We start from the raw sequence: 21,148 nt of genomic DNA on the forward strand, positions 1-21,148 counted from the left end.
AAAGTTGGATTCTTAACCACTGGACCGTCAGGGAAGGCCCTTTCTTCTGTTCAAATTTATTACCTTTGGTTTTCCTTCTTGGTTTACAAAATGCATTGATTTTAATCTACTTGCCATTTTAAACTTTTATCTTTTTTGTTTAAATATTTTTGTTAGGTGTAATTCTTTTCAACCTCATCATTATTCTTACTTTCTTCCTCTTTCAGTTTTGTCTAGCTTGTTGATTTTTGTCCCTTTTGATCTTATAAGTTTTCTGATTTTATCTGTTATCTTTTTATATCCTTGGTTTATAAATAGCAAGCAAGAAATCTAGTTAAAGAGACAGATCCAAAAGGTTATGCTGATGATTTGATCACAGATAAGAGGGAAAGGAAGGAATCAGTGTTGTTGCTGCTGCTGCTAAGACACTTTAGTCGTGTCCAACTCTTAGCGACCCCACAGACTACAGCCTACCAGGCTCCTCTGTCCATGGGATTTTCCAGGAATCAGTGTTGCAACCTAACAATTTAGCAAATGGGTGAGAGAGGATGTGATTTACTAAGGTAGGAAAAACAGAGAAGAATATTTTGGAAGAAAAAATATAAAAGTTTCTTCACTATCACTATTGACTGATTTGATCTCCTTGCTGTCCAACACCACAGTTCAAAAGCATCAATTCTTCAGTGCTCAGTTTTCTACTGGAAAAATCATGGCTTTGATTAGCCAGGTCTTTGTCGGTTAAGTAATGTCTCTGCTTTTTAATATGCTATCTAGGTTGGTCATAGCTTTTCTTCAAAGGACCAAGTGTCTTTTAATTTCATGGCTGCAGTCACCATCTGCAGTGATTTTGGAGCCAAAGAAAATAAAGTCTGTTACTGTTTCCATTGTTTCCCCATATTTGCTATGAACTGATGCTTTTGAACTGTGATGTTGGAGAAGACTCTTGAGAGGCCCTTGGACTGTAAGGAGATCCAACCAGTCCATCCTAAAGGATATCAGTCCTGAATATTCAATGGAAGGACTGATGCTGAAGCTGAAACTCCAATACTTTGGACACCTGATGCAAAGAACTGACTCATTGGAAAAGACCCTGATGCTGGGAAAGATAGAAATTGGGAGGAGAAGGGGACAACAGAGGATGAGATGGTTGGATGGCATCACCGACTCAATGGACATGAGTTTGACTAAATTCCAGGAGTTGGTGATGGACAGGGAGGCCTGGCGTGCTGCAGTCCATGGGGTCCCAAGGAGTTGGACACGACTGACTGACTGAACTGAACTGAATTGAACCTATGGGACTGGATGCCATGATCTTCGTTTTTTGAATGTTGAGTTTTAAGCCAGCTTTTTCACTCTTTTTTACTTTCATCAAGTGGCTCTTTAGTTCCTCTTTGCTTCTGCCATAAGGGTGGGGTCATTTGCAAATCTGAGGTTATTGATATTTGTCCTGACAATCTTGACTCCAGCTGTGCTTCATCCAGTCCAGCATTTCACATGAAATTAAATAAGAAATGTGACAATATACAGCCTTGATGTACTCCTTTCTCAATTTGGAACCAGTCTGTTGTTCCATGTCCGGTTCTAACTGTTGCTTCTTGACACACATACAGATTTCTTAGGAGGTAGTAAGGTGATCTGGTATTCCTATCTCTTCAAGCATTTTGCAGTTTGTTGTGATCCACAGTCGAATATGAATGCGAAGTCAAGTGGGCCTTAGGAAGCATCACTGCCAACAAAGTTAGTGGAGGTGATGGAATTCCAGTTGAGCTATTTTAAATCCTAAAAGATGATGATGTGAAAGTGCTGCACTCAATATGCCAGCAAATTTGGAAAACTCAACAGTGGCCACAGGACTGGAAAGGTCAGTTTTCATTCCAATCCCAAAGAAGGGCAATGCCAAAGAATGCTCAAACTACCACACAATTGCATTCATCTCACATGCTAGCAAAATAATGTTTGAAATTCTCCAAGCCAGGCTTCAACAGTATGTGAACCATGAACTTCCAGATTTTCAAGCTGGTTTTAAAAAGGCAGAGGAACCAGAGATCAAATTGCCAACATCCATTGGATCATCAAAAAAGCCAGAGAGTTCCAGAAAAAACATCTACTTCTGCTTTATTTATTTATCTATGCCAAAGCCTTTGACTGTGTGGATCACAACAAACTGTGGAAAATTCTTAAAGAGATGGGAATCCCAGATCATCTGACCTGCCTCCTGAGAAATCTGTATGCAGGTCAAGAAGCAACAGTTAGAATTGGACATGGAACAATAGACTGGTTCCAAATCAGGAAAGGAGAACATCAAGGGTGTATATTGTCACCCTGCTTATTTAACTTATAGGCAGAGTACATCATGAGAAACGGTGGACTGGATGAAGGATGAGCTGGAATTAAGGTTGCCGGGAGAAATATCAATAATCTCAGATATGCAGATGACACCACCCTTACGGCAGCAAGCGAAGAAGAACTAAAGAGCTTCTTCATGAAAGTGAAAGAGGAGGGTGAAAAAGTTTGCTTAAAACTCAACATTCAAAAAATTAAGATCATGCCATCTGGTCCCATCACTTTTTGTAAATAGATGGGGAAACAATGGAAACAGTGACAGAATTTATTTTTCTGTGCTCCAAAATCGCTGCAGATGGTGACCACAGCCATGAAATTAAAAGACACTTGCTCCTTGGAAGAAAAGCTAGACAGCATATTAAAAAGCAGAGACATTACTTTTCCAACAAAGGTCCATCTAATCAAAGCTTTGGGTTTTCCAGTAGTCATGTATAGATGTGAGAATTGGACTATAAAGAAAGCTGAGTATTGAAGAATTGATGCTTTTGAACTGTGGTGTTGGAGAAGACTCTTGAGAGTCCCTTGGACAGCAAGGAGATCCAACCATTCCATTCTGAAGGAAATCAGGCCTGAATATTCATTGGAAGGACTGATGCTGAAGCTAAAACTCCAATACTTTGGCCGCCTGAATGGAAGAGCAGACTCATTGGAAAAGACCCTGATGCTGGGAAAGATTGAAGGCGGAAGGAGAAGGGGATGACAGAGGATGAGATGATTGAATGGCATCACTGACTCAGTGGACATGAGTTTGAGTAAGCTCCAGGAGTTGGTGATGGACAGCGAAGCCTGGTGTACTGCAGTCCATGGGGTTTATAAAGAGTTGAACATGATGAATGACGGAACTGAACTGAACATATTCAAAGACTTTAGTAAAGTCAACGAAGAAGTAGTTGATGTTTTTCTGAAATTTTCTTGCTTTTTCTATGAGCCCACGGATGTTGGCAATTTGATCTCTGGTTCCTCTGCCTTTTCTAAATCCCACTTGAAAATCTGGAAGTTCTCCATTCAGGTACTGTTTAAACCTAGCTTGGAGAATTTTGAGCATTACTTTGCTAGCATGTGAAATAAGCGCAATCGTGTGGTAGTTTGAATATTCTTTGGCATTGTCTTTCTTTGGGATTGGAGTGAAAACTGACCTTTTCCAATTCCGTGGCCACAGCTGAGTTTTCCAAATTTCCTGGCATTTCCAGTGAGGCACTTTATTTAACAGCATCATCTTTTAGGCTTTGAAATAGCTCAGCTGGAATTCCATCACCTCGACTAGCTTTGTTGGTAGTGATGCTTACTAAAGCCCACTTGACTTCGCACTCCAGCATGTCTGGCTCTAGGTTAGTGATCACACCATCGTGGTTATCTGGGTCATTAAGAGCTCTTTTGCATAGTTCTTTTTATTCTTGTCATCTCTTAATATCTTCTGCTTCTGGGTACCCACAGAGCCAGTTAAACCATACGCTCCATGAATGAATGACCATAAGACGAAGAGCTTCATGTTTTGGAATTTCCAGGGCTTGGAAAGCAGGAGTCTATCAGCATCTTTGAAATAAATGTTAATAAAATTTTGTTACTATCGCCCACTGAACTACAAGTCCCGGCCTCCTCCTAGAATGTGATGAATCACGTGGCTGGCTAGGAATCCGGAAGTCTGGCCCGCTTGCCTAATCACGCCGGAGAAACCTACAAAGTGACGCCAGACTGGCCAATCCTGAGGATGTTTGTTCCAAGCCAGGCCGGGTCCCGCCTCCTCGCGCTGCGCTGACTGGTCGTTAGCGGATACGGTGGCTGTAGAGGCGGTAACAGTGGCTTCTTCCCCGCTCTCCGCCAGGTTCCGCGCCCGTCCCGCGGCTCCGATTCCACCATGGCTCCCAAAGGCGGCCCCAAGCAGCAGTCCGAGGAGGACCTGCTCCTGCAGGATTTCAGCCGCAACCTCTCGGCCAAGTCCTCGGCGCTTTTCTTCGGGAACGCCTTCATTGTGTCGGCCATCCCCATCTGTGAGCGCTTGGAGCGAGACGGGCTGGGCTGGGCTGGGCTGGGCGGGGACGTGGCAGGGCCGTGCAGAGGGCGAGGCGTGCGCCGGAGCCCGCGCTGTCCCCCAGCTCCTCCTGGACTCGGGGGCTGCACGCAGCCTCTGTGGGCCTCCGTGATCTGCCCGGAATCGTGGTGGGTGGCATCCCAGGAAAGTCATTGTAGCACGTTGTAAAAGTAGGCTAGCTCATTCCCGGGCCTCAGGTCTGCGGATTGTGAGTTACTGGTTCTGGGATGGCGGCCTCAAATCTGTATTTCAACCAACACCCGGGTTAAGATCTTATGATGCTAACAGGCATATCGCCTGTTCTCTCCCCAACCCCTTTGCCACGTATAACTATCGTTTGCTGTTACGAGATCTTAAACTTTTTACTTTCTTTGGAGAAACTCATGAATTAGGTTAGAGCATTAACACTCGCACTGAATTGTAAATGTAGCTTTAGAACGGGTTCACACAGAACCGGTTATTTTCCGAAAGAAGTTGAACCAGTGCCAAGGCCCCAAGCTGTACTGTGTTTAAACTTTTAATAATTCTGTTAGGGCAATTCTAGAATTCTTATTGAATGGAAAAACTTTACAGCCTTGGCCAAGGTTGTTTTTAGAGTTTAGGGATCCCAAATGTCAATTTCCTCTCTCCTACATTTTTGCAGTGTTGTTGGACAAATCCAGATGTATTTTTCTCCCGACTTTATAAAACCCAGCGTGCAGTTAACATGGTTCAGTGACCCCACTGTGCATTGCCTTGATTTCAGATAACAGCCACGTCAGCGTGTGAACTCTGGTTTGGGACTACACGTGGAGTCTCGGAATGACTTGTAGTTAATGTAATAGTACCCTGAAGAATGAAATTTGAAGTCTCAGTCGTGATTTTGTTGAGCCAGAGTTCTCATTCTAGAAGCAGCAGAAATCGCATCAGGGACTAGTTATAGGAAGGTTATGTTTTTCAAGTATTCTGAACCAGAAACAGTTGAGACTTAACTTTTTCCTGGATATCACACTTAGTTCTTCTTACACTGTATTGGATTCCCTAATCCGGGCTGTATTTTACCAGGTTTAGCTATAATTATTAATAACTCAGCAGGTTTTTGTAACTGGGTGGTAATGTTTTGTTTCTTTTTGTATTCCCCCACCCCCTTTTATCTTAATTCAGGGTTATATTGGCGAATATGGCATATGGATCTTATTCAGTCTGCTGTTCTGTATAGTGTGATGACCCTAGTAAGCACTTACTTGGTAGCCTTTGCTTACAAAAATGTGAAATTTGTTCTCAAGCACAAGTAAGTATATTTCTCAAGTGAAAGTAAATATTGTTGCTTTTTTATATAGTAGGGTGTCTTCTGAAAGACTATTTGTGTGCTTGAGTTTTGGTAAGCATTAATTTGAGATATATTTTTATGTATATTTGGGGGGAGATATGTGTATGTATATTTGGATTAATTTGAAATATATGTGTATGCATATACACATATGTGTTTATATTTGGGGGAGATAGATGTGTATGTATGTTTGGATTAATTGGAAATATATGTGTATGTATATTCAGGGGGTATGTATATATGATTGGAAAATATGTAATCATAAATAATGGAATAGCGACTAACTGAAAAGCAGAGACAGTGCTGTTAACACTGCTATGGAAGTGGGTTTTGAGGTTGGAATTAGAACACTTAGGTACTAGCCTTAATCATGGGGCTCAGAAAAGCAAACCCACCAAGTAAATTAACATTTTAAAAGTCAAATGGAATTCTGGAAAGAATTGTTCTGGACTGTCCATGTAGAATTTTTGGATGTGAAAGAAGTGGTCTTTTTTTCTTTTACTCAACCTTGACATGTTTAATGCTAATTAGGCTACCATATTTCCTCTGTTTCTTCCTTCATTTTGTCATTTCACTCTCCTAATAACTCTTCATGACATTCTCTTTTCTAAAAGTATTAAAACCAGATTCTTCCAGGCCCTTGGAATGTGAATCCTCTGCCTCCTACCAGTCAGGCCTCATTTTTTAGGATTGGGGCTTAGGGCTTCCGACTCAGCCTTTGAACATGACTCCTCCCTTCCCTCATTTAGAAACGTCTCCCTTTCTTTCCATTCTTACGTGTCTGTTATTTTAAGCCTTAGGAATCCTTTCCGGAGAAATCCTAACTGTCTTTATTGTTCCTGTGTCAAGCTTTCTGGTGATGAGGAGCAGAAACACCTTGAGATGATCTCAGTTAACAGGGATGATTGTAAGCCTCCCCACTGTCGTCCTGGATCCTTAGGAGTCTAGGTTGTGTCTGACAGTTGCTGGAACAGCTAAATCCAGGTCATCTCTCTTGTCTTACTGCTTGGCAGCCCCTCTTCACCAGCTGCCATTTCAGAATTCAGCCCATCTCGGCCTCTGCTTTCCTGGGCTGTCCTTCTCATGAGGCATGGCCGTCTGTGGATAGTGAAGTCCTCAGAGTGGGTGTTTTGCATGACCCATCCTTTGTGATTCCCTTGGACCTCGGTCTCTTACGGACCTAGTGTTTTTCACTTGTTCTACATATAATTTTTCATTCACCTTTTTGGAGTCAAAAATTATGCTCTTTCCTCTCATTTTTACTTCCCGCTTTTTGAGGACAGCTTCCATGCCCTTTGTTTATTTCTCTTACCCTAGTTAATGATACATTTTGTTTAGTTCAGTGAAATTTCAGTGATCTCTGCCTGTAATGTGGAAGACTTGGGTTCAGTCCCTGGGTAGGGAGACATTCCCTGGAGAAGGGAATGCCTACCTACTCCAGTGTTCTTAAATGGAGAATTTCATGGACAGAGGAGCCTGGTGAGCTACAGCGCATGGGGTTGCAAAGTGTTGGACAAAACTGAACGACTAACATTTACATTTACTGACTTAATAGGATCTCTGAGTGAAATTATTTTTTAGTCATAGTTTTGGTTTAATATTAAATACTGCTAGTGACATAGTTTTGGTTTAATATTAAATATTGCTAGTGACATAAAAACTCCTACAGATTGGTAAGATTGTTAAGGCTTAAAGAGCCAGCAAGATGCTGAGTGTGGGCAGGTGTTGGTAGTGGAGGGAATGGCTTCAGAGTCTATAGTCTGTATTCCAATTCCCACTCTGCTGCTTTTTAAGTGCAGACCCTTGGGCCTGCATTTTATCTTTTGAGACTTCAGATTTCTGGGCTGTAAAATGGGAGTACTAATGGTACCTCTTGGGATGGTCAGGATTAAATATGGTACGTGCAACATGTAGAGCATGGCGTTCAGCATGTAATAAATGTTTGTGTGCAGTGTCGGAGAGGTTGGAGGTGAGAGAGCCCATAGGAATTTCTTTTAATATGGTATGATTTTTAAGATGTTTATGAAGATTTTTTTTTTTTAGTCTCAGTTGGCTGGGTGCTGGGTCCCTGCATTTGCCTCTGTCTTGTTTAAGAGCATTTAGCGCTGAGTGAGATTTGTTTGCTGAGACCACGGAGATGGAGGGTAGGGCTGAGTTGTAGTAAACCTACAGTGTGGTTGTTAATGTCTTTTTAGGCAAGTATAGAATTTTAGACATAGAAATTAGTTATCTGGGTAAGTGTCTTCAGGACAGATGATTGACTATTTGTCTGAGAGGTGCCTAGAGCCAGCTCTTTTGAAGATAGTTTATTCTTACGTCCTAGCACCCTGACAGTTGAGGTGCGTGCGTGCGTGTGTGTGTGTGTGCGTGTGTGTGTGTGTGTGTGTGTTTTCCCCCCTCTGCTCAGCTAAGAAAGGTTTTTGCTGTAAACTGTGTCCATTTCTTATCGATTGGCCTTTCTTAGAAAAAAGCAGTCTTATGTGAAGTTCAAGAAACATTTAATGAGTGCCTTGGATTTGCTGGAGATTAAGAGATGAGAGTCTCTGCCTGCAGAACAGAATTTTACGTAATACAATGAGTCAGGGATAGCAGGGCATTATAATGTTCTATTTAGTGTCTTAAAGTAGCTCTTAAAACAGCTACCTGCTCCCTTAGCTGCTGTTTTCTTTACATTTCAGAACCTATTTCCTTTTACCTATTTTCTAACTGGTTTTCCTCCCTCCAATGATCAATTTGTGGAAAAATACATTAGTCAAAGCTGACTAAAGATTTTGTTTTTAACAGTGTCACTTCTAACTTGATTATTGAGTGAGAGAGAGAGAAAACCAACCCAAATTTGGGGCTTCTCAGGAGGTTCAGTGGTCAAGAATCCACCTGCCAGTGCAGGAGATGCAAGAAACGTGGGTTCGATCCCTGGGTCAGGAAGATCCTCTGGAGTAGAAAATAGTTTAATTTGTAGCCCAGAAGCCCATGTTGTTGAAGGTTGAAAGCTATTGCTGTTCATGATCTTGGGGTTTTCAGGAATCCATCCTGATTTTTCCACAGTTTTCCTTGGTCCACTGACCAGAACTTAATGTAGTGTAGTTATGAGGGATTTGAACATAGATTAAACAGATGTCTGTCTCTATGGTCTACATCTGTGGCTTGTTTAATACATCTCAGTATTTTGTTGAAAGTTTTCTTAGTGAAACTTTGTAGGCAATTGCACTATTTTGCTTGTGATCAGTTATTACTTTTTCTATGTTTATGGGTAGTCAAGTTTGTCCTCTATTATGAAAAGTAAATCATCAAATTTAAATGTCTAATCTTGGGGAGGCTTTTGTATTTCATCATAGGTTAACTTTTATCTTCTCTTTCACTAGCAACCCCATCTGATAAAATTTATCTTGTATATATATGTATTTTTTTTCGATTATGTCTTTTTTTTTTTCCCTTTATCTGACTCATCACTAAATATTCTTATCTGATTTCTCAAATGACACTTTCAGCCTTTTCTGGCTGATTCCATATTATCTCTTGGTGCAACTCTCAAACCAGTAGTTTATTTAACAAACTGCTGTGGTCAGTCCTTCACCAGGTGGTAATATTTCTTTTTAGTGATATTCCCCTTTTGAATAGAGTTAAAAGCTTTACTTTAAGATTTTAGATTTCTCTAAGCTTAATTTTCCGTTAGATATTGGAATTGAAATCACGTGTCATTTACTAGTGCCTTAACAAATTGATTTGTGGAACAGTTAATTTATGAGTTCAAACAAAGTGGAGCTATAATGATTCATAATTAAATTGTGCTAATAGCATTTGACTTTTATTTCCATATTAAATACCTGACTTTTGAAAATTCTCCCTTTTAAGCTGAATTCAAAACACATCACTAATAAACCCTGTCTTGGAAGTTTCTTGAACTCCCTCTCTTTTGGCTAGTATAGTGTAATAAGCTTGGAACTTTCTGTCCAGCTTGTTTTCTTGAAATGTAAAGCATGATACAGTTGCCAGGACAAGCTCGGAGTACAAAGTGTTTCTGAGAGAGCACTGTTCACTCCTGGAGCATGTGGAAACTCTTTTTCTTTTCCTTTCAGAGTAGCACAGAAGAGGGAAGATGCTGTCTCCAAAGAAGTGACTCGGAAACTTTCTGAAGCTGATAATAGAAAGATGTCTCGGAAGGAAAAGGATGAAAGGTTTGACTCCCTATTTAAAGTGTTTATGGTAACCAGAAAGGGGGGTATTTGTAGAAAATAAAGTTTTTTTGGTTTCTGCTTAAAGAACATGGGTATCAGAATTGTCTGAGAGGAATGTTGGTGTTGTAGAAGTTGTTGTAATGAGGATAATTGTCCTTTTGAGCATTTATTACCACCAGATACTTTCCTCCAGAGAGCCCCACGAGGTAGGTGCTCTTGTTTTCTCCACTTTATGCCTGAGGACTCTGAGGTACAGAAAGCTAGGGCACGCTGCTCCAAGGTCATAGGTCAGTGTGTGGTAAGGCCAGAGTGAGAACACAGGCAGTCTGACATGAGCTTGTGCTCCACTGTTCTGCCAGGCTAGGAGCGTGCAGAGCTGTGTGCAGTGCTTGGCTTTGCCACTCATTAGCTGTGCAACCTTTAGATATCACCTAACCCCTGTGTCTGAAGGCTTTACATTGTGTTCTGTGTAAGCATTTTTAGGTGGTGGTATTTCTGCTCCTGAATGTCTCTGGGCACATCTGGTTGTTGGACATCTGCATTGTTTGGGAAAAAGAAAACAATTAGGTTTGTCTCCTGTTGCCCAATTCTTTGCCATATTTATTAGCGCCATCCCCAGTTTTTCCTGCCAGCTGCTGTTAGAAGTCTAACGAACAGTCTAAAGTCTGAATACAAGTCTCTGAACAACTGAATAAACTTGTGCTTAAGAGTTGCCAGATGGTTTAACGAAGTCGTAAGTTGAGCCTGTTTTCATGGATCTTAAGTTTAGTATCCATAGGTGCTTTGTGAAATGGAATTTTTATCCCACTTTGCTCCAGAAAGACTTTGTGGGGACTTACAATATTAAATTGCATATAAAACTAAGCAGTACAATTTTAAAAGATCAGAAACCGATGAAAAGTAAGAAGAGGTGGATGAATGAGGACCTCAGGGTTAGTTACAGCAGTTGGGCACAGAACTTAGCTCTGAGCTTCCAAGTGTCAGAGGGCACGTCTGAGGTCATCCAGCTTTCATTGTCGGATGAGAAGCAGCAGGCATGTCCTTCTGAAGAGAAACTTTGCTGGCACTGAATCTTGGACAGACTTTATCAAGTGGATCCTTACGTAAGGGACACAGAGTAACTTAATGAACAGTGTCTTCTACAGTGGTTTTGGACAGGCACCAAAACATTACTGAAGTGATTATGTCCTATGAATCCTTCATAAAACTGAAGGAACACTATTAAAGTCCTCAGAGCAAAGGCCTGTGGTTTCAGGGAGCAGCCGTAAGGACTTCTGGCTCTGTGTAACTTTTTGATCACGAATTTTTGCATAGGGATAGATACTAGAGAATCTAGACCACTTTTTTTAACCTTTTTATTGAATTACAATATTTATTAGAACAGTGGTTCCTAAATTGGAGTGCACTTCATCGTTACCCAAATTTCAAAATGCTTTTTATAAGCTTTTGCAATCTTAGAGGTTTTAGATGACTAATTATATCAGAGATGGCAAATGGGTCTCTCTGCCCACCGCAGACTTCCTGATTTGGTCTGATACTTGCTCTTCATCCTGGGATGTGTCTCAGAATCTTTCACAGCATGGAAGAAAGGTAGTCTTCACCAGCAGATCAGTTGGAATTGGAAATGAAGCCTCTTTGCCATTGGCTGGATCAGATATTTCAGATTAGGGTGAAGTGGAGGTTTATTGATATTTAAAATTCAGAGCATCAGAAAATTATAAAGGTCTGTTCTTATCATCAGTAGAAGTTTGTGCTGTTTGTAATTGTGGCCTCTCATAAAGGCCACACTGGATACAGTTGTACCAAGGTCTGTAGTCATTATTGATGCAGTAACTGGATACACAACTCCCTTTAAGATCTAGTGTTTTTTTTTCCCTCAAAAGACTAGCTGTTTCCAAGAGATTTAAGAGAAGGCTTATTGGCATGTTTCTACCCAGATGGGTATCTCTCGAAGTATGTGCCACTTTGAACTGCTTTTCCATCTCTGCAAGGATGGAAACTAGCAGAGGAGGATCGGATTCATTAATGCTTGTCCCAGGATATGAATGTTATTTCTCCTTGACTTACTGAGGGTCCATTGTTAGTATTATCAGATTGTAAGACTTGCTGAGTATGGTCTCAACTTCTCTCCTGTTTTAGGAAGTATTCCTTGGACAAAGAACCCCTTGAGAAGTGCTCTCTCAAACTAGGTTTCCTACCAGTGAGGCTCTGGCAGAACCACTGCTGATGAGGGGGATCGGGAGTCCTAACCTTCTTCAAAATAAACCAGGATATGGCTGGACTAGAACAAGTTCTGAGAGCTGCCAGACAGTCCTGACTGGCTATACCACCATGTAACTCATGGCCTTTGGGACCTGGGACAACCTAGATGATTGAACCACTCTTTCATGAAAAATATCTTGAAGTTAGTTCTGATTCGGGGCTTGGCAGGGAGTTTGGGAGAAGCACTGTAGTAGAAACGGGATAATTTAATTGCCAACAGTAAAGTCATGCCTGTAGCCTATTTAAGGAGCCTGTCTTCACTGGGTCTTGTGCCAAAGTCTTAAAAACAGTGTTTTGTAGCATTAAACCATGTACAGACTATGGACATTTCTGAACCAGGCTGGTGTTTTCTTTGATTATTGATAGAATGGGATATTGTATTAATTCCAAATCATGTATTTTTTAAATTTACATTTAAACTTCTCTGAAATCAGAAGCTGCTTTATAGTTGATAGCTGCATTTAATATAAGGTCCTTCACATCTCCCAAACTTGACAGTAGACTAAGATTTAGTAAGTTGATGGTATCCACAGAATTAAGGAAACATGGCATATATATTAGAAACCACGAATTTCTTCCGGTGAAGACAAGGTGCTAATACCTTTCATTTAGCTCCTTTACAGCCAGGCTTGTTGACTTTGCATTACAACAGTTGGTGAGTAAAACATGGCAGTTACAATGACATTAGCCATGTGCTAGCCTTAGGATTAGTTGGGGGTACCATCTGACCCCAGAGTAATGTATTTTTCTGGAGGAGAAAGCATCAATGGCAGTGACTTGGAGCCTTTTAGATGACCCACAGTAAAAATATTTTAGTATTTGACCAAATACTTTTACATACACACACGTAAATGTTGCATAGAACAAAGTTATTACCCTATTGTATGTGATGCACTTGATACTTTTCTGGTTTTTTTCCTATTTCTTTTTTTTTTTAACGTGTTGGTCACAACTCACTCAGTAATTTTTCCTGAACAGTGGATCCACTCAGTTGATTTCACATCCCATTACTAGGTTAGAACCTACCTACTCGTTTAAAAATTGCTTTACAAAGTTAATTAACTGAAGAGAATAAAGACCCCCTTATTCACAGGCACCCTGGAACTTCCTATTGCCCCTGTGAAATGGTAAAAAAAAAAAAAAAAAGTGGATTAAATAAAAAGTAAGTGGGTTTCACGGGAGTAAAAATTCCTCCTAATGATCAAGCAGATTCTTAGTTCGAATTAAGTAAAGATGGCTAAAGAGAGTCACAGACAAGTCTGTTTCTGTGATGTGACAGCTGGTTTTGTCCATGGGCTTGTCTTAAGGTGTAACATTGAAGGCTGAAATCTGTAGACTATAGAGAGTTTCAAGCCTGCAAATGGGCAAGAAAGCCCTTTCAGGCTGCTAATCAGTAGTGTGTTTTTGGTGAGTATCTAGAGAAAGATGCCAATTTTGGTTGCTGATAAAACCAAGCTAATTGTGATTAATCAGTTCCTTCCTCAAAAGCTTAAACTGCTGGGAAAAAAGGTAATATACCTAGCTACTTGAGCATCGATAACTTAGTTCCCTGACTGGGGTCTGAACCCAGGCCCTAGCATTGAAAGCACTGAATCCTGCCTACTAGACCCCCAGGGAATTTCTGAGCATTGATAAAATGAAATATCTTTTTTAGTAGAATAAAGGGGACAATGCTGACTGAATTTAATATTAACACATTCTGCCCAGAACACTTAAAGAAGAACTTACCTTACAATGAGCTAGAACCATGTGGTATTTAACAGTTTTAGTGCCTACTGAAAAACTAAATGACTTGTTTCTGTGTCCACAGAATCTTGTGGAAGAAGAATGAAGTTGCTGATTATGAAGCTACAACATTTTCCATCTTCTATAATAATACCCTATTTCTGGTCTTGGTCATTGTTGCTTCCTTCTTTATACTGAAGAACTTCAACCCCACAGTGTATCCTTTTAAAGGTTGATTATCCTTTTTAGAAGTTTAGAAACAGTTCATTTTGGTTTTTATTTGTCTGAGTGGTTTTTGGTAACAAAAACTGCAAAGGGAGTCACCCCCTTAATAAGCACTGTGACCTTAGGCATGTTTCTGGATGTTTAAAATAAGGGCTTTTGGTTTGATTTGAAGTTCTTTTAATTTTATGATCAAGACTTCATGATAAATAATGGGTATTGCAAAGCAGTCTTAGATATATGATGATGTGTACCTACCTGGTTTAAAAAAACAAACATGCTAAGGAGCCAAAGCAAACTTGCCTTCTTTGACAGCTCCTGGCGTAAGTCCTGTATCTGCTGGTACTTTGGGGCTTTGGGGTTGGGTGGATAGCCAGTGAAGTTAAATTGGCACATTTTATAACAGCTTAATAGTGTTTCAAGTTGCTCTTAAATTGAGCTTTTGGGCAAGAATCAGTCTTCTCTTGTTAAGGTAATTTATTAAAAGTGTTATCCAGGAATGCGCAGCCAAATTTTCAACAGTAGGAGATTCTGATGTAATGAAATAGCAGATACTCTCCAACTTGTATCTTCTGGGAATACTGGAGTGATTTGCCCCAAACACTCTAGTCCTGAGACTGAGAGTAGCTGCAAACTTTGTGAACCTCCTTGCTTTCACAGGCCAGCTGTAGCCAAAACACTGATGGACAAGGAAAACTTACTTTTCCTTTGCTGTTGATGCGGGGGTTGGTAAAGAAATCAAGTCTCTTCTTCCTCCCTATGTTCTTTGATCAGCTCTTTTCCTGAGGGTTAAATGGAATTCAGATGTTTTCTTTGTGATCATGTGTTCTAGGTTTGTCTTAAGTGTTTTCTGTTGGAACATATTCCCTGTGAATGTTCTTCGTTCTTTATAGTCTCCTCTCTGGTAAATTGTATTTGCAAACAATGGGACTGCACATTATTGTCGTTAGATAGCGTGTCAGGAGGAAAACAGTACATTCCAAGGAGGTGGGTTCTTTTTGTTTTGTTGAAAACCAATTTGGGGTTGATTTTTCCTTAACATTGAATTCTTACAGGAACTACATTTTGTCCATAAGTGCTTCCTCAGGCCTCATCGCCCTCCTGTCTACTGGTTCCAAGTAGACTGCCTCAGCTTTGCCACCCCCTGCTCCCCGCTGCCCTGACTTTGTATCTATGGGTGGCCTGTGGTATGTGGAAAAATAGCAGGGTGGTCAGGGTGGAAGACACACAAGCTGTTTTTGTAAGTCTGGAGTTTGAGGGTTTAAAAAACCCAACAAAATGTAATTCAATATTTGTTTATTGGCTCTTTTTTTTTTTTGACAGATTGTTGAAATTAAATGAATTGAAAGGGAAACGCAGAGTACTAGGACATTTATTAAAAGGCAAAAAGTGTTGCAATCACAAGTGTTACAATCACAAGAGGAGAAAATAACTTGTTTCCTTGATTTGTCAGAGGTCACAGTAACCTGGACTGAGCTGTTATTATTTATAATAGTAGCAAGAAGTTAATAACTGGTTCTGTGTGTTCCAAGCACAATATTACAACTTTTATTTTTTGTTTTGAGCCATAAATATCAGAATGAATCGTCTCCCTCTGGGGGACTGAACAGAAGCATCATGCTTGCAAGTCTCTGACTTTGTGATTTGAAATAACTCAGTTAAAACATGGTTTCTCCAACTGGGAGAAGAGAAACTTGTGGAAAAGTTGTATGTGTTTTTTTTTTCTAAGAATAAAGGCAGCCAAGGTAATAGCCTAAAAATAGTACCCAGGCATATGAGTTGTCCTGTGGGGTTAAAGCACACACTGTTCAGCTCTGTAGCATTAGCCCTGGGTGGGTGTCCAGGGAGGTTAGCTCAACCCTCCCATGTTGGTTTGACCTGTTAAGAGAATGGAGTCCTTGTTTCCTCTTGACCAGGGTCTCCCATCACTGGAGGAATGTTCAGCAAGAGAGTCTCTATCCTGAATATTGACGTGTAAGAGACCAAAGTGATTTTTGTGATCTTAGTTCTGGAATTCTAAAAACTCTCCAAGGAATTACAGTGGTTTTGGTACTGCTCAGCATTTTTCCATGAGGACTTTCATAAATTTGACCTTTAGTCCACAAGTTCCCATGAGTTGTAAAACAAAATACCTCTCTCTTCAGTCCTGGTGAAGAGCAGTCGCCCATTTTTTAACCAAGGTGTTTATAGCTAATTGTTTTTGTGTGATTTGAAAAAGTTTGAGCTTTTCTTGAACTTTCATCACTTAAAAGGTCATGGACTCACAGGTGGTACTAGCTTTTGACCACATTCAGTAGCTTTTGACCACATTCAGTACCTTTCTGTAAGCAATTTGTTCTTATTGTTGTTCAGTCGCTAAACTGTATCCAACTCTTTGTGACCCTATGGACTGTAGCTCACCAGGCTCCTCTGTCCATGGATTTTCCAGGCAAGAATACTGGAGTGGGTTGCTGTTTCCTTCTCCAGGGGATCTTCCCGACTCAGGGATCGAACTTTACCATTTGGGTATCCCATTCTCCAAGCAATACCCCAAAGGAAATATGTTCCCAGTTTCTAATCTTAACTTTAATATTTGTTTGCCACTTCTAAATTTAAGGTAAATGTTGCATTCACTGTTTATAGAAAGATATTCACCAGGAGTTCATCTTCAGTTTCCATCTGTTGGAAGTTTTGGGAGGTCACCTAAGAACCTGGAAGGAAAATGAGCTAGGAGGACATTTGCCTAGTGACCCAGATCATCATTGTTTTCGGTTGAGGATTATAGTTCATCATGACTTCTAGAAGTTTGCAGATCTTTACTTTGCTCTGGTATCTTGTTATCCGTGCCATCACTGAATAATATGGAGTGAATGGGGGAAAAGTCAGAAGTACCCTGCAAAGTGTTAGTATAGCACATAGAATTAACTATGTTTTAACTTTTTTTCCCTGTTGATTAATGAGTCAGTAGTTTGACTGGTGGCCTGCTGTTTATACCAAATGTGTCTGCTTATTTGACAAAATGACTGTTTAACAAGCCACCAATATTTACTATTTGTTATCAAAGTTGGGCCAATTTTTTACCTGTTATTTTTAACGTGCAGGTAAAAAATTGCCACTAGATGGCAGTGCCTGTACAAATGGGAAAAAATTAGTGTTATAATACAGTATACCTGAGATGGGGTGTCGAAGTAGGGGCATCAGTGTTACATTCTTAGTAAAGTGTCTCTTGAATTAATAAACTGAATAATTTGTAGGAAAGTGAGGAAGCAAAATTTGATTTTGTTCCTGAATTGTTCCTATGGCACTGTTTGTTTTTAATCATAGTAATAGTTTCTATACTGTTAGATAAATTCCTGTGTATCAGTTTCTGATGGTTCCACAGTTTCTATTAAGGACTTAACCATGCAGTGCTTTCCTGTTGGGAGCTGCAAAACCTTTCCCCCAGTCCTCTCCGCGTCATCTGGAAAGACTAGTGCACAGAATTACGATGTACTGGATCTGGCTTAGTAAAAATCAGCTGTAGAATTTTTATCTTAAAAATACCCCATGTCCAACACCAGGGGAATTAAAGAGGTTTTACTCTAATTGGGATTCAGAGTGATTTAATTCCAGTTTTGACACCCCTTGTGATAAGTGCTGGAACATTTTACATTTCCCTGTTTTTAGTTTATTCATTTATTATAACCTAATACAAACTTGGGTTGAAATAATTTTTAGCCAGTAAAAATTTACTGCCTGACCTGTTTGGTATATTATTTTAACTTGGCTAGAATAATTTGAAACAATTTTGAAGTTAACAAATACGGAGGTTGGATTTATACTCAAAATTCTTGTGAAAGGTCTTGCTCTTTCTTCTTTTTTTTTTTGGCTGCACCGCAAGCCTTGAAGGATCTTAGTTCACCAACCACGGATCAAACCCAAGCCCTCTACATTGTAAGCGAGGAGTTTCAGCCACTGGACCGCCAGGGAAGTCCCCATAGCCAAGCTTTTTTAACTTAAAAAGTCACACACTGTTAGTTTAAAGCTAAAAAAAAAAATCACCCCTGAAAGACCTCTAGATGGGAGCACAACATACTGGATTCTAGGCCTGGTTCTGCCATCAGCTTGCGTATGAGTTGGGGCGAGTCCTTTAATGTCATCAGGTTTGGGTTCCTCATTTGCAAGGAGAGGGATGGGCCCAAGGATGGCGAAGGCCGGTCAAAGCCCTGACATCTCTCCGGTGACCCCTGGTGCACACTATGGATGAAGATGAAGTGGCAGTTCTTAAAGTGGGAAGCCAGACACAGGGCTTCTAGTTTTTATTTCCCTTGGCTGAAGTTTCGGTATGTGGCTGGCTGCCACCCAGGTTACCCTTTGGAATGGTATGTTCTCTGCCAAGGAAGTCTTTCCAGAAAACAGCAGAAAATGAGAGTGCATGTGGAAATTTTTCTTAAGGATAAAATTGTGAAATGTATTTATCTAGTATATTCACCAGAGAAGGCAATGGCACCCCACTCCAGTACTCTTGCCTAGAAAATCCCATGGATGGAGGAGCCTGGAAGGCTGCAGTCCATGGGGTCGCTAAGAGTTGGACACGACTGAGCGACTTCACTTTCACTTTTCACTTTCATGCATTGGAGAAGGAAATGGCAACCCACTCCAGTGTTCTTGCCTGGAGTATCCCAGGGACTGGAGGGAGCCTAGTGGGCTGCTGTCTGTGGGGTTGCACAGAGTAGGACACGACTGAAGCAACTTAGCAGCAGCAGCAGTATATTCACCATGGCAGATGATTTGAATAAAAAATGAGATGTTCCCATGTTCAAGCAGTAATGTTTGTTTGATTTAATTTGCAGTTTGTTTTTTTTTGTTTTTTAATAATTACATCTCTTTATTTTTGGCTGTGCTGGGTCTGCCTTGCTGCATGCAGGCTTTCTCCAGTTGCAGAGAGCAGTGGCTTCTCATTGTGGAGCATGGGCTGTAGAGCGCGAGGCCTCAGCCGTGGTGCAGGGGCTTAGCTGCTCCGCGTCATGGGGGATCTTAGTTCCTGGACCAGGGATCGAATCCATGTTCACTGCATTGGCAGGCAGATTCTTAATCACTGGACCACCAGGGACATTCCTACAGGTTCTTTTAAATGAGTTTGAGAACCTTTAACCTTAGTACTAAATATTTCTAAAATCCAAGGAGAAATATCTTTAGTAGCTAATCACTTTCTACATTAAGAGAAGAAAAGTTTGGGTTACAATTTAAATCTTTTTGTAAAGCTATTTCTGTTAGGTATCATTCAGTGAGGCTTACCTGCCAGCATTATTTTTATTTAGATTCTTACTGCCTGTTTTATAAATATGGAGCTATATATATAGCCTTCTAGTGATAGACCAGATAAAAACTAATTGTGAGATTAAATGCATGTATGCTTTTATTACTCAAAGCAAATAAACTGCAATTCTAATTAGATGACTTCAGCTCATTTATGCATATAGTAGTTCTCTGGATTGATTGAACACACAATGAACAACTGAAAAATGATCCATTTCCATTATTAATCTGATACTTTTGGACAGAAAACCCCAAAATTGGTTGGTATTTCATACTAACATTTAAGATTTAGAAAACCATGAAGTACATATTTGGAAATGATGGCAGAAAATAGCATTTTGAGTTGATAGTATACTTCTTCTGTAAGTCTCAATGATTTCTACTTGGGTGGACCTGTTGGCCAGTAAATTAAATTAGAATTTTGTACATGCTCAGGTGTCCAAATAGAGATATAATGGACCTTCCGCCTTGACATACACCTTCAAACTGGAAAAAAAGTTTTCTCCTCACAGGTACACACACAGTATACTTAGGTTTTCTCTCGTGGTATATGTAGGTAGCCAATAGTGGCAGGGCTGGGTATACCTCAACTGAGTGCCACAAGGCTAGGCCCTATTAATCCATGCAAAGAGGTTTCATGCATATAGTTTAATGCACATAGTGTGATTATGGAGTCGGGAAGTTCTTTAACAGTTGCTTTTCTTTGGGTGTGTTACTTTACCCAGCATATGTTGAGTAGTGACAGCATTTTCACCAAGCCCATGATTTACTTTCATGTCAAAAACACCAAGCATTATGCTGTAAAATCCCAGTGCTAATTAAACAGCAAACATTTGCCCTGCTGGGTGTTTTTACAGGTTTACTTACAAAAGTGAGCATGTGTATATTTATTTTTAAAGCTCAAATATTTAAACTTGCAGAAGCTGTGCCTACAAGCAGTCAAAAAGTATAAAGCGGGTTTTAGTAAAATGTAGAAAAAAATGAATACTTCATTGCAGGTACATTTTATTCAAAGCAAGGCTTCTGTAGCAGTATAATTCTCGCTTTCGTAAATTAACCAAACTGTCTGTAGTTAAAGATGGGGGTCTTCATCCTCTTATCATCTCTCCATGTAAATGAACATATTATTATTAGAATCCTAACAGACACTTTGGAGAAACTGCTATACAGGGCCATTTTTGAGACCAAGCAACGCTAAAAGATAATGAAAGCAGATAGTAATTTATGAAACGTGAATGTGAAAATAGAAAAAAAAAAATTCAGTAAAATTGTTTGATTCTCTCAAGCAAGACTTCTGAGTGAACATAGCCTCCTCTTTCTGATGCAATCCATGCTGAATCTGTGGATTTTGTAATATATTCGTCCAACCTTTTTTAAGTTACTAAGTGCCTGAAGGTAATATGTCTTTTCCCTGCCATATACTTAACTTTGCCTAAACATGAGGTGTACAGAGCAATGTAAGAATAGGTGACTCCAGTCCAAGGTAAGAAAATAGAATGGATTTTCCTGTTTGTGAGTTTTTAGGTATGTTCATAATTTCAGGTGCACAGTGGTAGCGATAGCAGACACCTCAGAATCCAGGGACACTAGAGGTTGAGCAGTGGGCTGCTAAGTGATTCAAAACACTGGCTAGTAACACCATCCTGTACCTGTATAGACCGCTGTTTTACCCATGCAGCTCCTTGTGGCCCATGCATTGCCTTAAGATCTATAGTCCTTTTTGCTGTAGGGCTTGTTGCGCAATATGTTATCAATCTCGTTTACCACGTGTGATGTCATCTTTGGGAGAACCTGAGAGCCCAAGAAGAACAAAGGACGTAGTCAGTA

The 21,148-nt window shown here is 40.2% G+C and overlaps 2 protein-coding genes across 3 annotated transcripts in view; one reads left to right on the forward strand and one right to left on the reverse strand.

Moving 5' to 3' along the window:
• Positions 1-4,059: 4,059 nt before the first annotated feature.
• SSR3 (signal sequence receptor subunit 3) lies at positions 4,060-15,398 on the forward strand. Its single transcript, XM_055569255.1, has 5 exons — positions 4,060-4,310; positions 5,495-5,621; positions 9,737-9,835; positions 13,908-14,039; positions 15,100-15,398. The coding sequence occupies exons 1-5, from the start codon at positions 4,178-4,180 to the stop codon at positions 15,164-15,166; spliced, it is 558 nt and encodes a 185-aa protein (XP_055425230.1). The 5' UTR covers positions 4,060-4,177; the 3' UTR covers positions 15,167-15,398.
• KCNAB1 (potassium voltage-gated channel subfamily A regulatory beta subunit 1) overlaps positions 15,368-21,148 on the reverse strand; it is a 439,216-nt gene continuing 433,435 nt past the window's right edge. For both annotated transcript variants that reach the window (XM_055569252.1, XM_055569254.1), the window contains one exon: positions 15,368-21,112. In XM_055569252.1, the coding sequence (XP_055425227.1) occupies positions 21,023-21,112 (90 nt within the window). In that variant the 3' untranslated portion in view covers positions 15,368-21,022. The remainder of the gene's footprint in view (positions 21,113-21,148) is intronic.

The sequence above is a fragment of the Bubalus kerabau genome, chromosome 2 (assembly GCF_029407905.1).
Source record: "Bubalus kerabau isolate K-KA32 ecotype Philippines breed swamp buffalo chromosome 2, PCC_UOA_SB_1v2, whole genome shotgun sequence".
NCBI lineage: Eukaryota > Metazoa > Chordata > Mammalia > Artiodactyla > Bovidae > Bubalus > Bubalus kerabau.

Bases quoted from the DNA above. Each gene is read 5' to 3' on its own strand.
- SSR3 (XM_055569255.1), top strand. From the start codon at position 4,178: ATGGCTCCCAAAGGCGGCCCCAAGCAGCAGTCCGAGGAGGACCTGCTC. The intron at 4,311-5,494 runs GTGAGCGCTTGG...ATCTTAATTCAG, and splicing joins TGTGTCGGCCATCCCCATCT to GGTTATATTGGCGAATATGG. The intron at 14,040-15,099 runs GTATCCTTTTAA...GAATTCTTACAG, and splicing joins AAGAACTTCAACCCCACAGT to GAACTACATTTTGTCCATAA.